This window comes from Myiozetetes cayanensis, unplaced genomic scaffold (genome assembly GCF_022539395.1).
Source record: "Myiozetetes cayanensis isolate MyiCay16 unplaced genomic scaffold, myiCay2020 scf5-8, whole genome shotgun sequence".
NCBI lineage: Eukaryota > Metazoa > Chordata > Aves > Passeriformes > Tyrannidae > Myiozetetes > Myiozetetes cayanensis.
The window spans coordinates 49,821,665-49,836,961 of NW_026087742.1; the positions used below are offsets into that span (position 1 = coordinate 49,821,665).

The 15,297-nt window shown below is 37.9% G+C and overlaps 1 protein-coding gene across 6 annotated transcripts in view; it reads right to left on the reverse strand.

The window, feature by feature from the left end:
• The window catches only part of CCDC169 (coiled-coil domain containing 169), a 35,173-nt gene that overhangs the window by 4,173 nt on the left and 15,703 nt on the right, over positions 1-15,297 (reverse strand). For all 6 annotated transcript variants that reach the window (XM_050332088.1, XM_050332087.1, XM_050332084.1 and 3 more), the window contains 3 exons: positions 4,978-5,076; positions 4,725-4,778; positions 2,339-2,415 (listed from right to left, as the gene is read on the reverse strand). In XM_050332088.1, the coding sequence (XP_050188045.1) occupies positions 2,339-2,415; positions 4,725-4,778; positions 4,978-5,076 (230 nt within the window). The remainder of the gene's footprint in view (positions 1-2,338; positions 2,416-4,724; positions 4,779-4,977; positions 5,077-15,297) is intronic.

The window sequence follows — 15,297 nt, forward strand, 5'->3', positions numbered from 1 at the left end:
TCAATTGATTAATCTGTAGATCACTGTATGGCTTGATGAAGCAGACGGAAAATGTCCATGTGGAATTCTTTAGGCACAAAACCTCTTTCAGTCAGAACCTGCTGGACTTACAGACTGAAAAGCCAGGTGGCTGCAGCAATGCAGTGTTGAAACTGAGCTAATAAGCCCCACTATATGCCTCAGCATAAGAGAGGGCTCAGAAGGACAAGAAATTGGCCACTCAGATTGCATCAGAGATATGAGCCATCAGGACATCTGTGTTCTTTCCAAACCTCAGCTAGCCTATCTTCTTGTCCTGTGAATAACCATAAAAAGGACCTCTACTGAACTGAATATATTAAAAATTAGTGTTTACCGTTACTACTCAAAAAATGTGTTCAGGGTTGCTTTAATATGGGCTTTAATATATGGGCTTTCCATACCTGTACCTATAGCTAAAACAAACATTAAGCATAGTTTCTTAGTAAGGTTTGAGATCCAATGCAGGCATTTTGTGAATGGGCAACAGAGGTAAAATAAAACTCTGGACAGAAATTTTTCAAATTATTCTCAAGAACATGCTTACTTTCAATCATGCAGATTTTCTCTATTTTTAATGAAATTATATCTCATTAATGCCAACTTGAACAAACAACCCTCAGGCTGTAAATCAATGAGGGAATAATATAACAACGGCTGTGGTTTCCTTGTGATGATCAAGGAGTGCATACTTACATTCTAGTATTTCCTTAAAATACAAATTATGACAAATCCCCATTCTTACATCCATGTTGCCAACAAAGATCAAAGTTTGTCCTGATAGTTCTAAGTCACTGGTTATAAAAGGCAATCCTTTGCAAACTAGGTCCTTTTATACTAAGAACAATTTAAAAGATGAACAATTATCTTTACGGGTTTAATGTACTTGAAAAGTTAAAAAAGAAAAGCTCTTAGGGAAAATGGATTGAAAAGGAATATTTGTTATAATACACATCTTTTGAGACCCAGCAGTTGCAGGACACTTTATTTTCTATTACACTTTATTTTCTTGTGCTTGATATAAAGAAAATTACAGAAATACAGAGTCGTATAATTTCAGGATAGTAACGCTCTATTAAAATAGATCGTAAAAAACCCCCAACGTAATCACAAGTCAGTGCTAACTTTCAGCAAATCTCAGTATCTAGCTGATCTGCACAGGCAGTGAATTCTCCTGGTTCTAGCTTTCTAATCTTCTCCATAAGAACCACATTAAATATCACTGGGGCCAGAAGCGATGCTTCAGTATCCCACAGTTCTTTTTCTATATTGAGAAACTTCAGTTACAGAATTGAATTCACACTGTGCTACATTAATTCATATTCTACTAATATCCTCTTCTGGAGCATGAAAGTTCACTGTTCCGATTTACAAAATCCTTGATTCTGTGCTTACACAGAATGAGAGGATAAAGCTGGTAGGCAAACATGTCCACACAATTTCATGCTCATAATTTACTCATTACATTTTCAGATGATGACAATATATACTGTGCATGCTCATTTTAATAATATGTGTAAGTGGGTTTTTGGAAGGGTATTTAATGTGAGATACTAAATACACAGAAACCATACTAGCTTAGGAAGTCTCTCAATATAAAGTCTTTGGGAGAGTTCCAAAAGCAAATATTATATCTGCTTGCTTACACACCTTTGTAGGTATCTGCTTTTGGGCACTGGAGGCAGGTTACTGGGTCCAACAAACTTTTGATATGATTGCTTATATTCTTCATACTTTATATTCTTAACATTTCTAGTTCAGGTAAAAAATAAATCTCCTACAATTTCAAGCTTATCCACAAGCATTACAATTAGAAATTAATTTTATTTCTATATATCTCAGAGCAGGTGGACTCTTCAAATTTATATTTCTAACCCATAAAACTAAACAGAAGTCTCTTAAACAATGAAGCCTTTCTATGTTGACATCTAAAATCACTCACACTATCATCCACAAAAAGCTTTACAATCCATCAGCTAAAAAGGACCTAGCAAGGCACTTGATTGACTTACTCTTAATGTACTAAAGGGTATACTTGTTGCTCTCAACTCTGTAGTAATATTTCATTTCAAACACAGGTTAAAAAGAAAGATCATCAAAAGTATTTTAAGATTTTAAAAGGCCACTTAAATATATGTATTTTCAACATTACAAGATATTTAATATTAAATAAAAATGATTGAAAAGTAGTATCAAAAATTATGTTAAGAGTAATACTTTGTCAGTGGTATTATGCTTAGTGATATTTACCATGAACAGAAACTTGCAATGTTTAGAACATATAATAAATCAGAAAACAGGAAATAAAAAAGAAATTTACCTCAGTATCTGTTTTTCTCCCTTGCCAATCAGAGCATCTGGTTGATGCCTTTCAACAGTTTTAAGTGTAGGTGAGGTCTGTAATAGCAAAATTTTTACAGAACAAGTTAAATCCTAACCACAATCACAGTTAAGGAAGTATTTCCAAACTAGTTTTGATGTACTATGGCCTTACTGACCTAAAGTATTTTAAGCACCTATTATACTGTTGACATGTTGATTTAGGTAACTGAACATATACCAAAATCCCTTGATGTGCAAAAATACAATTATTTATTAAGCTGATCAGAGAATATGTAATTTTAATCAGCATATTTTTGTTGATATTCCCTATAACTCCACATCTCCAGTGTTTAAGCATTATGTTTCTAACATATTTCCCTGAATGCAAACCAAAACAAACTGTAGTCACTTAGTTGTCCTTTTGAATGGTTAAACCATTAAGAACGAGAACTACAACATCAAATTCAACTCCCTGCTCCTTTCAGGACTACCTAAAACTAAACTGTATACTAAGAACGTCGTCCAGATGCTCCTTGAAGTCTGACAGGCTTGGTGCTGTGACCCTGAGAATCCTGATCCCGTGACTGACTACCCTTTCAGTGCAATGAAGAACCTTTTCCTAATGTGTAGTCTGCACTTCCCCTGATGCTGCTTCATTCCATTTCCTCATGTCATATCTCTAGTCACCAGAGAGAGGAGATCAGCAGCTCTCTGCTGCCCTCCTTGAGGAAGGGTGTAGACTGGGATGTGGTCACCACTCAGCAGTGAGGTGACCACACTCAGGTTTCTCTCATCCAAGCTGAACAAGCAAAGTGACCTCAGCCTCTTCTCATAATTCTTGCCCTTGAGGCCCTTTGCCATATTGTTTGTCCTCTCTGGGACACACTCTAATAGTCTGATGCCCTTCTTATACTAAAGTGCTCAAAACTGTACAGAGTAGTTGAAGTGTGGCAAGCTGTACCAGTGCAGTTAGGTTTACTGCCATGTTCAGATCAGCAATGTAAAAGGTAGATGTCTAATCTAAACTACTCAGTTAGGCTCTGCTTATAGTTCAGGAGGAGGGAGAGAAAAGTCCCCAGGAAATTAATTTCATCTTGATCTAAAAAAGGTGTGATGGTTTGCACATTAGATATGATTCTTTCTCCATAGATTACAGAGAATTCCTCTACAATTTCTTAAGAATGGCTTTTTTTTTTACTAAAGATAGGAGTATTAATCTGAAGATTACTCTCATTACTTTGCTCTCATATGATTCTGAAATCATATGAGTAAATAATTAATTCCTGAAAATATAATGCACTAACTACCTTGAGTGTCACTGGCAAAATCCTAGTCCCCATTGCCCCATCTAAGCAACATGCCAGTGCATACACTTCACTTCAAACTATGTTTTATGCATGTTTAAGTGTTTTTCTAGGGAGCTGAACATAGGCACCCTGCTTGTTAGCATGTTCAGTGATAAAATCATCTTTTATTTCCAACCTTCTTCCTCCATAAGTTCTCAGTTTCACTGTTAATGCAAAGATATTAACCGTTATCATGGGCATTTCCTGGGCTTTTTCTTGATTTCACGCTGGACAGTCAGTTTAAGCAATTCTTTCAGATTTCCCTAAGCAGTAATGAACCACGCAAGAGAATCAGTTGCCCACTGTGCAAACACATGGAAACACTGCTAATTACAGGCTTTTATCCCAGTTAGCTATGAGAGGAATTCAGAGACAGACATTCTTGAGTGTCACACTAAGTTATTACTTTTACATTATTCAGGAATTAAGGGCTTTTCCAGAATAAAAAGTACTGTAAATCTTTACAGATTCCATTTCAGGTTCCTCCAGTTTGTAGTATCAAATTTTATGCATTATGTAATTTGCAGCAATAAAATTTAACGTGATTTCACCAAAACAAGGTGTCTTATCCCTATCTTATAAAATTAATGAAAATATGTGCTATAAAGTAATTTTGAACTGGTTGGCTAGTTTGTCTTTAAAATAAGAAAGGAGAAATATGAAAAAGAGAAATTGCTACTTAATGTAGGTGTCACTCCTGCTAATAATTTGCTTCTGTTCTGTTCAACTATGCAGCAGCCTTGGCAAGCAAGCATCAGAAAATTACTTCAGCTTTGTCAGTTAAGAGCACTTAGACTATGCTAGGGAACAATGAAACTCCAATTGATACAAAAGCGAAAAAGTATTTAAAATTAATAAACTGTAGCAATCTTTCAATTTATAGCTCTTAACATTTTTTAAAAAGCAGCTTTTGTAATAGGTTTGGTATATGAATGAAGGTGATGAAACACTTTGACCTAACAGCATTAACAAATGCTATTGCTATATTAAGAAAGTGTAATGATTTTTAAAAGTTACTGAGTCACACATTTTTCTTACCTGTCGGATCTCTGAGAGGTACATGCGCCGCTCATCATTAGTTTTGTGGTAAGCCTACAGTTAAAACAAGAGATAAAGGCTACCATTAAGCAAAATTTTTAAAAGTTGAATCCCACAGGAAAACCCCAACATACATCAGAACGTTTTTCCAGTGACATATTTTGTGGAACTATTCTATTGTGTGTTCCACACACATTGTTTGTCAGACAACATAATGGCTTTTATAGGTTAGAGGCATACAGTGATTACAAACCTTTGCTTCTTGTTCTAGTCTAAGTTTATAGTCCTTTAGCTGATTCTGGAGACTCTTCTTCTCTTTTTCCAGCTGTTTAAGAACCTTCTTTAAGGAACCCTGTGGTTATAGTAAATAAAACAATGTTTTACAAATATTTCCATTCTGTATAAAGATGTCATCACCATAGCCCTTATCTTTTAAGCGTTATGATGTTTGTCACTCTCTTTGGTTCTTGTGAACTTTTTGCTTTCATGGTTCTGGCTGGCATACTGCAGACACAGAAGCAATTAGCCGTATGCTACAATTATTTGTTATGCACTACACATTTCCACTATGTTAAAATGATGCAGGTACAGCTTTCCATGCTCCTGCTCCTTGACAGATTAGCAAAGTCACCTTGTGGTGACCAGTCAGAATTGCTCCTTTCTTCTAAGAAAAATTTCCTATGATTTCAGATCTTACCAGCACATCCATTTTCAAACCACTTGCTGAGAGAGCTGCTGAACTGGCTGAAGAGGCACATGGGATGTCAAAGGTAACTCATACCAACTTGGCTAGACAGCAGTGTTTTGTGGGAACACGATCTGTCTTAGGTGTTTAGCCATTTACCTTGCCTACAACTGGGATAAATGAGAGTAACAGCAGTAGCCCATTTTGAATACTGGCATTGGCCAAATCTTTGCTTTCTGTGTAATGAAAGTAAAACACACACCCAAGCAGGACCTCCTCCACTTCTACCATGGAAAACTGTTTTTCATAATTCCTTTTATAAACGGATCCGTTTCAACCAATAGAGACATTCTTATAGAAGACTATAGCATAGATGACTTTAAATTCCTTATCTTAGAGTTTTCTCCTCCAAGCTCAGGAACAGATATTTGGGCAGACATGCCAGGAGGCCTGCAAACATGGAGCTCCTGGACAAGCTCCATCATAAAAAGAAAGCCTGGAGAGGGTGGAAACATAGACAGGTAACCTGAGAGGAATACAGAGATTGTCCAGCAGGGATTAGGTTAGGAAAGCTAATGTCCTGATAGAATTAAAACAAGCCAGAGATGTCAAGGGCAACAAGAAAAGCTTCTATAGGTGTGTTAGTGATAATAAGAAGTCTAGGAAAAATGTAGGGCCTTTCCAGAAAGAAACAGGAGACCGGGCTACCCAGGACATGGAGAAGGCTGAGGTTCTCAATTACTTCGTTGCCTCAGTCTTCACCAGTAAGTGAAGGGATGGCACCCAGAGTGACCTTGACAAGTTTTAGAGGTGGGCCTGTGCAAACCTCATGAAGTTCAACCAGGACAAGTGCAAGGACCTGCAGCTGGGTCAGGGCAATCCCAAGCATAAACACAGGCTGAGTTAAGAATGGATTGAGAGCAGACCTGAGAAGAAGGACTTGGGCAGTGATGGTGGATAAAAAGCTTTATATGATCTGGCATTGTGTGCTTGCAGCCCAGAAAGACAACCATATCCTGGGCTGCATCATAAGAAGCACTGCCAGCAGGTTGAGGGAAGTGATTGTCCTCCTCCCCTTTGTACACCAGGCTGAAGCTCAACCTTTTTATGGTTGGAGAACAGAACTGGACTAGAGTATGCAGTACTCCAAAGGCTATCTCACTGCCTTGAACAATGGCAGTGATACTTCTTTACCTATATAGATATTAGGACTGTGTTTTCCTTTTTCACAGCTGCACAACAATGGCTCACAGTCAACAAGGGATCAGCTAGAGTACCTAGATGTTCCTCAGCAGTTGTATCAGCTCTCAATTCATAACAGAATTTCTTTATTATTTCCTAAATCCATTGGTCTACACTATTAAATTTTACTCCCATTTTTAATAATCTAGCCTTCAGTGTCTTTCTTTTTCTAAACAACATCCAGATCCCAATTATATTATATAATTGGTTTCAGGAGAGAGATATCATAATCTAATTCTACTCTGTGTATCAAGGTCATGCATTAAATATTAAGATTCTTCCTAAACCTGGTCCTGGAAGAACTCTGCTTGTACTCTCCCAGCAGACTCCTTCACTAATCACTGCTATCATGTTCCACTTGCCAGCTCTTTACTCCTTCAACAAATCTACTAATTTTCATTTTCTCAATTAATCAGTCACTTCCCTTGTGACATGGTGTCTTTATCAGAGGTCACAATGAATAAGATTATTTATTGTGTCAACAAATCTACTGTCTCATCACAAAATGTCAATAGGTTTGCCCACCATGACACACTTTTAATAAGTACATGTTTCAGTTTCATTTTGCAACAACTGTTTCTCTCTTTATCGTAAAACTAGTAAAAAGTCCTTTACTCAAGCACACACAATGCACACATCTTTATTAAAACCACTTGCAGATCAGTGATGTAGCACAGCCAGTTCTTTCAGAATCCTAAGGTACGGATTACCCATTTCCCTCATTTTAAGCACATCCAGCTCTTTGAGTTTTCCTTAGGATTTGTTTACTGTCATTTCCTCTGCCAAGCACTTGCTGATATTAGCTATTTTTTGCTTTGTTCTGCATTTTATTGTTTCTACCTTTACTGAAAACTTAGGCGATATATACATGTTTAATTTAAAGTGAATGAATTCATGATCCCTGGCAGGCTTTTTGACTGACTTTTCTGAAATGCTTATGTAGATTTTAAAAAACTAAAATAGCATTCTCTCCTTTTTATCCAGTATTTTTTGATAAAATATGTTAATTATCACATCCACTGATATCTGTGCCTCATCATTATTACTAGCCCTCAGTTTTTAGTATTTATTTATAAGTATCACATATGATACAATTTCTGGCAGTAATTTAATAATATTATAGCCAAATTTATCCATGCAAATGTTATATTTATATCTATATTTGACTGTATGGATGGGATTTAGTCTGACATGAGTACATCTACATTTGAGTGTCCATATGTGAACTGAGTTCCTCCTAAGAATCAGTGAAGACAATTACTGATGTGCAGTGATTCATTCAGCTAAGCAGCTAAAGAGCTCAACTCAGTTACCATCTGAGGTGTTCTAGAGAGGCCAAGATACAACACATGGGTTGCACAAGACACATCCTTCTGGAGCAGTAGTGGGCTACTCTGCATTGAAACATCTGCAAGACTGTTTACACAACTATTCCACTGAAGATGCCAACCTAGATAAATCTAGATACAAATCTCTGTACTCAGCTGACTGTATTAATAAGACCTGCACTGCCTGTAGTAGGAATTAAAATATCTAGCCAAGAGGTAAACATCTATATAGAGAAACAAAAATATTTGTGTCCTAATATTTTGGTAAATCATATTGTTTCAATGTATATTTCAATATTATTGCCCAATATTACTGTGACTAAACTTTGTTTTCCCTACCCATCCTCAAAATTAATTCATCCAAACAGGTCATGAAGAAAAAAACCAACAACATCTATAGTAAAAGTCTCTCACATCTGCTACATACCAGATCTATTGCTGTTATGTTCTTTCCTGACAAGTGTGTACCTTTAATACTTGTTGTCCCTTCATGTTTTCATTATCAATGATATTGCATTCCTGGCTAGTCAGGTTCTCCTATTTGTCTGCTTAGGTCCCCTGTGTAAAATACCAATCTGTTACAGAATTTTTTTTTCTTTTTATTTCTAACACAAGCACCTCTTTGGTCAGAATAGAGGAATCCTTTCACTTTTTGTACTAATTACCTGATTATTGCCTTAATAATCAATTATTCCTTCTTGTAACGTTAATGCTTTGCTAGGCCTTTATTTAACAGATTTTCTCAGTAAGTATGGAAAAGAGAAAAAACCATGATTCTCCAAATATTTCTGCCTTCTTTTTCCATGGAAATTTCAAATTTTTTCCTTTTTTAGCATGCAAATCTCAGATCCAGAAGGCCAGTATGGTATATTTATATATATATATATATGGTATATTTCTCAGAGAGTTTATGAATGCTTGCTAATGGTAAAAAATGACATCTGTTTGAAGTCTCGAGTCTTTTTTAGCATCTACAGATCATGACATCTTTTTTTTTTTTTTCATAATTTTCTGTATAACATGTTACTTATTTGGCTCCACATTTTATTTTTCATTTTAAAAATCCTGGCTTTTACTGAGGTTTCCCTCTGAATGATTTCTATTAAAATCAATATTTTGCAGGAGCGTGGCAAAAGGCACAGTACTTTTAAAACACGTTGCAAGAGAGAATAACCCCTCCCACTGTTCAATATGATTGCAGATGCAATCTTTGTCCTAATACAGAGGACTCCTACAGTCAATTCAGGCAATGTTGGCCCATTCAAGGAGAAAAAGTAAGCTGCAGATTAAAGAGATTTGGCTAAATTCCAGTAGGGTCATGTGCTATTTCATTTCAACATCAGTGTCTCTACAGAACTAAACAAGACAGATAGAGAAGGCCTCAGCACTGTCCAACTATGCAACTAAGGTTTTTTGCCTTCTTGACCTCACTGCACATTAAAGACTATGACCATCTGACAGCATATTTTGTACAACATATTTTGTACCACTTACTATGTATTTTGTATCACCACAGTAAGCTTAAATACAATAAATACAGAAGCTTATGCTGCTGCTCTCCAGATTTGTTCTATGTAAATCCACAGCCCACTATTTATTTCCTTAGTAGATTGTCCATAAGTGTTATATAAGACAGCAGAACTTGATGTTGCAGCTGTTACAACAGAGCAATTTGGTATCTCCTCAGTGATGGTACTTATCTAATTTCTTTGAATTCCTTCACTTACAAAGCAGACTACTTTTAGATTTTTTTTTTTTCATTAGTCTTTTCAGAAGCACTGTCTATTTTTTGCTGCCAATGCAGCTGGTCCACTGCAGATGCCTGGGCATTCATTCAGCTCTGGAGCAAGGATGCTATCCAAATGCAAGTAAACAAACGGTGCACTACCGTGCTTCTAATTAGCAAGTAGATGGAAATAGGTTGATAATGTGACTAAAAGTATACAGTTACCATCCCTACAGTATCTGGGTACCTCATAAATTGTAATAAACCTATGCTTACAATTCTCCTGTGAAATAAGAAAACTATAAATACTCCAAATTTACAGATTGGGAAGTGAAACCCAAAATCAAATAGGATTGGAGCTGAAATCGCACTTCAGGAAGAATTTAACATCCTAATGTTAATCAAGCAGTCCATGCAATGTCTTACATTCCTCACATTTGGTTTTGCTGAATAACAGGTAGGCATCTGAGCTGTTGCTGTTGTGGTTGCCCATAAGCACAAGCTTAATTGAGCTGCTTAGTTTGCTGCTAAAAGTTTTTGTGGAGTCTCAAAGCAAGGCTTCCTAGAGGTCATCTCTCTAACAGAACACAGCCTGGCAAGGATGCTCTACCCACATCACATGAGGAAGAAAGCACATGACCCTATCTAACAGCCTAGAATTTAACCCAGAAAGAAATTAGTTGAGTTACATTTTAGTCCTCTGCTACCCTAAGAGTTTGCATTCTCATATATCATATCCTGAGAATGCCCCTGACACCATCATACTTAACTAGTGCTGAGATAATTTTTGAAGTCAGGCTGTTAATCAGTCATAAAAGCAAAAATTTACACGGTGGGAGAAGGAACAAGTGAGAAAGGCTGCAAGGTCATGCCTACTTCTGGAAAGAAGGCAGAATTTCAGCCACAGTTCTTGGGTATTTCTTAATAACTTCCCATTGGTTTTCCATCTTTATATGTAATCTGTTGTGAATCCCAATCTAACTGCCCTTCTCCCAGCTAATATCTAGGAACCTTAGTCAGATAGTTCAGCCTTTGGACTTCTGTTCCTGCCTCCATGTACCTAATTGATGATGCAGAGTTCAGTAGGCAATATTGAAGATCTTATGGGAATCTAGCAACACAGATGTTCCTACTCAACTAAAAGACTTCTCCGAGTCACCAAAGACTATTAAATGCGATTTCAAAAACAGACACTAAAAAATTTTAAATGGTAAAACTTCATAGATGCTCTAGAGGACTACTTTAGCCAGACCTGGTTATAAGTTACCTACCACCCCTACTTTTAATGCAGTAACTGGAGAACTAGCTGAGTCCTTATATGTCTGAAGTCTTTAGCTGCCGTACTTCAATACAAATCAAGAGAGGAGGAACATCAGCATATGAACTCAGCCAAAACATTAAGGACTGGATATGCCTTTCCTGAATTCTGTGGGAAACAAGCAAAAAGAAACCTCACCAAAACAAATTGAATTCTCAGTGCTTATGATTGTATGAGCAGCTTGGTGCTTAGTACTGTAAAACAACACAAAAGCAAAATCTCACAGAAAACAGAGCTTAAAGCATACAGTAACACAGACTTGCAGCAGAATTCTTGCATCACAGGAAAGCCTCAAAACAAAGCAAGGACTAGTGAGAACTCGAACCAGAAGGAGCTTCCCAGCTATGCAGCACTACCCCAGAAGAAGAAATTGCCAACAAAACTCCAGAATGAACCAGTAAGATAAATTCTGAAAAAGTTTATTAGAATTAGTTTCATTGAATCATGAAATGTTTGGGTTTTTTTAAGATAGACTCAATACAGGTTTTTCTACTAAACCTTGAATAGCTGGACAATGTATTCCTGAAAAGGAGACATAAGCTGACTAAGGCATTTAACCTGAATTTAAGATCCTTAGTTTTCAGTAAACTGTCCAATCAGAGCAAGCTGGTTAGTTAAAAGACACACTGAGGTTTTAAGTGAATACTTTCTTTATGTAGCAGAATTTTGCAGGGCTTGGCTTAGCATGATTCACTTTAGGAACAACTGTACATTAATCTTGTTTCCAGCAGTGACCAAGCCCAAACTTTCACAAAGGGAACACCAATTCTCCAGTTCTTTTTTTCACACAATTTCCTTTTCACTAGACTGAAGTTCCATATTTGGCTTAACACTTGCCAGAAAATGAAATTATTCAGAAAGATACTGCAGCTGAATTTTAAGGCCACCCACATAAGTTGCTCTCATTCTGGATTTTTCCTTGCCCTGCTATCAGTGGCAACAGAGGTGACAATTTCTAACAATCATTACACAACAGACAAGATGACAAATCCTTGACATCATCAAGCAGCTCAAACTTGCTTTCATCAGAGCCCAGCTCATGCAGACTACTGATACTTATGGCAATTTGTTTCAGTGCTAATCCTCTGTAAATTTTCTCCATGAGTTAGAACAGAGACAATATATCTGTCAGTTGTGTAGAACAAAAAACAACATAAGAAGCCTTTGTAATCCATTCTATTTGACATTTTAAATGAAATAAAGTTTTGTTTAGAAAACAAACTCCACCCCAACACTATGAGGTGACATTCATCGGCTGATTTAGCTGAACCTTTATCATTTTAAACTCACTAAGACCAAAAAGAAATACTACATCTTTAGTTTTACTAAAATGGAAATGATTTTAGATTGTTATCAATAAATTCACTAATCATATATTACTGAAAAAATTATGCCTAAGAATTATTCATATTTCAACATCCAACATGCACTTGATGTATGTACACTAGATCCTGTAAGAGCTTTAGGACAAATGAGGAAATGTTCCATATACTTGTGTAGTGGGTTGACCCTGACTGGATGCCAAGTATGCACTAGAGCCACTCTCTCACTTCCCTCTGAACTGGACAGAGGGAGAAAAAAAAACAACTAAGGATCCATTAGCTGAGATGAGAGCTGGGAGAGGTCAGTTACTGATTACCTTCATGGGCAAAACAGACTCAAAGTGGGGATAGTACTTAAATTTATCCCTTACAGGATCAGAGCAAAAGAGTGAGAAGTAAAATAATCTTAAAAACATCTTCCCTCCCCCCCCACTTCCTTCCATGTTCTCCCTGTTCCCTCTCAGCAGTGCAGGGGAATGGGGAATGGGGGTTTTGATCGGTTGCTGTTTCTGCCACTGCTCAGCAGAGGAGTCCTTGCCCTGCTCCCGTGGGGTCCCTCCCACAGCAGACAGTCCTTTGCAGACCTCTCTGGTGTGAGTCCATCCCACAGGCAGCAGTTCTTCCCAAACTGCTGTCCCATGGGTCACTCCTCCATGGGGTGCAGCCCTTCACGAATGAGCTGTTCCACCGTGGGCTTCCCTCTCCATGGGCTGCAAGTCCCCAGCAGGATCCTGCTCCATTCTGGGCCTCCCACAGGGTCATAGCCTCCTCCATGCTCCAGCATGGGCTTCTCCATGGGCTGCAGGTGGGTCTCTGCACCCCGATGGTCCTCCATGGGCTGCAGGGGCACAGCTGCCCCACCATGGTCTGCCCCACGGGCTGCAGGGCCTCAGCTCCAGTGCCTGGAGCACCTCCTGCCCCTCCTTCTGCACTGACCTTGGTGTCTACTTTGTTGTTCCCATGTTCTCACTCCACTCTTCCCTGGCTGGAATTCCTTCTGCACAATACCTTTCTGTTCTTAAATATGTTATCATAGAGGAATTACTACTACTCCAGATTGGCTTGGCCTTGGCCAGTGACAGAAATCCTGTCTTGGAGCTGGCTGGCATTGGCACCACCAGAGAGGAGAAGCATCTAGCAGCTTCTAACAGAAGCTGCCCTCCACTATCAAAATCTAGCCACAGAAACCCACTACAACTTGCCTAAATGCCAAGTGCCCCCTTGTGGTCAGCATCATCTTTAAATTCCAAACCAGACCCAGAGTAGAACAACTTTAACACAGTGTAGTAGGTGTGGGACGTTGATACCCTAAATCCTTATGTCAGTGGTCTCCACAGCTCTGCTCACACAGGTTACCTGCTGACTTGGGCAGGAGAAAGTTAAAACTGAGAACTCCACCGCTGTAGTTCAGAACAAGGTGTTGCTGACACTGAAACATTTCACTTACTATCTCTCCTGGTAGACCCGAAAAAGGCTGGAGATTGTTTCCTTATACATTTTTTCTGGAAGATATCCCAGAGTCCCCACCAATTGCTAAGGAATTCTTGAGAACAGCAGAGAAGAATGTTACTTGACTCCACAATTTTTCCCTGATTGTTTTCTTTGAAACACAAAGTGTATTCTGCCTCTGAGCATACCACAGAGTGATTTGAGTAAAACAGTCTCTTGGTTTGTGCAAGGCCACCAGGAGGAACAACTAATGCCAATATGACAATTAAAGGAAAAAATGCAAATCAAAAAGGTCTCTTGGAGGAATTAAAAGTATTTATTTGAGGCCAAATGAAAGGAGTAGGAAGGGGAAGTCTGAGGGGAGGCAGAATACAGTTTAGGGCAATCAGACCAGACTACAGAACTTTCTCCAAAACACTTCCAAGTTTCATGAAAAGCTAGGATACCAGATTTCTTCTTCCCATACAGCTACTGATGACTTAATCCAGGATGAGCAACAAGGTTCATTTAACAGTTACTTGCTAGAATTATCAACGTTTCCTATGCGATTATAAAGTGCTGATGTTCCCTATAGCCAGTTATCAACACCTACTGAAATACAAAGTCTTCACTGCGTGTTTGCACAAACTCGATTCCCTTCCTGTCATACTGCAATCACATATGTCTCCAGTGTGACACTGCCCCACGTTCTGCCTGCAGTTCAAAACTGAGAGCAAAACCCCTGAGGTGGCTGTGTGAGGGTCTTGGTTCTGTGGTCACTGTGCTCCCACAAAGACAGCTTTTCAAGGGAAGTATCTGGCCCTTAATGTCAGAATTTTCTCAGCTGTGGTGCTGGACATTCTGGAAAATGGTAATTTATCACAGAAGCCCTGGTTCCTTGGCTAATCTTAACTGGAGCGTTGCTAAGGCAATGCTATCAGGAGTGTGCTCTTCTGAACTGATTTTGCAGTATGCTTTTCAGTATTTGCATACTAAAGCCATTATCGAGGGATTTGTTTTTGCAGAAATGGTGAGAGAAAGAAATAGTTTTCTTTCTGCTTATATAGGAAATCATGCTAAACAGAGAGCATGTATTTTACCAAAACTCATTTAATGAAAAAATGCAAACAGATGAAAGCAGTGTGCTTAAAAGAATAAGTAAAATTCACATCATGTTATACTTTAGAGAGAAGGTATTCCTTCTGTAATTATTTCTAAAGTACATTTGTATTATTCATTGGGACATAAAGGAAGTTACTGACTAAACAGTTTTCACTGTTGGAACTCCCTTGTGCTTTTCACCATTTAGGTTATTTTTAATCTGCCCTCAGTACACAAAAATGATTTTCTAAACCCTGTCTATAATAAACTGTGTGTTCAAGGTATTGTTTCTGCATTTACTGCTATGTGACACCTACAAGATTTTTTTTTGCATTAAAAAAGAAAAAAAGGATTATTTCACATCAGTATAAGGATTTCACAAAGATAACTGTATATTTAAATGGTTTAGTGGTGCTTTCAATA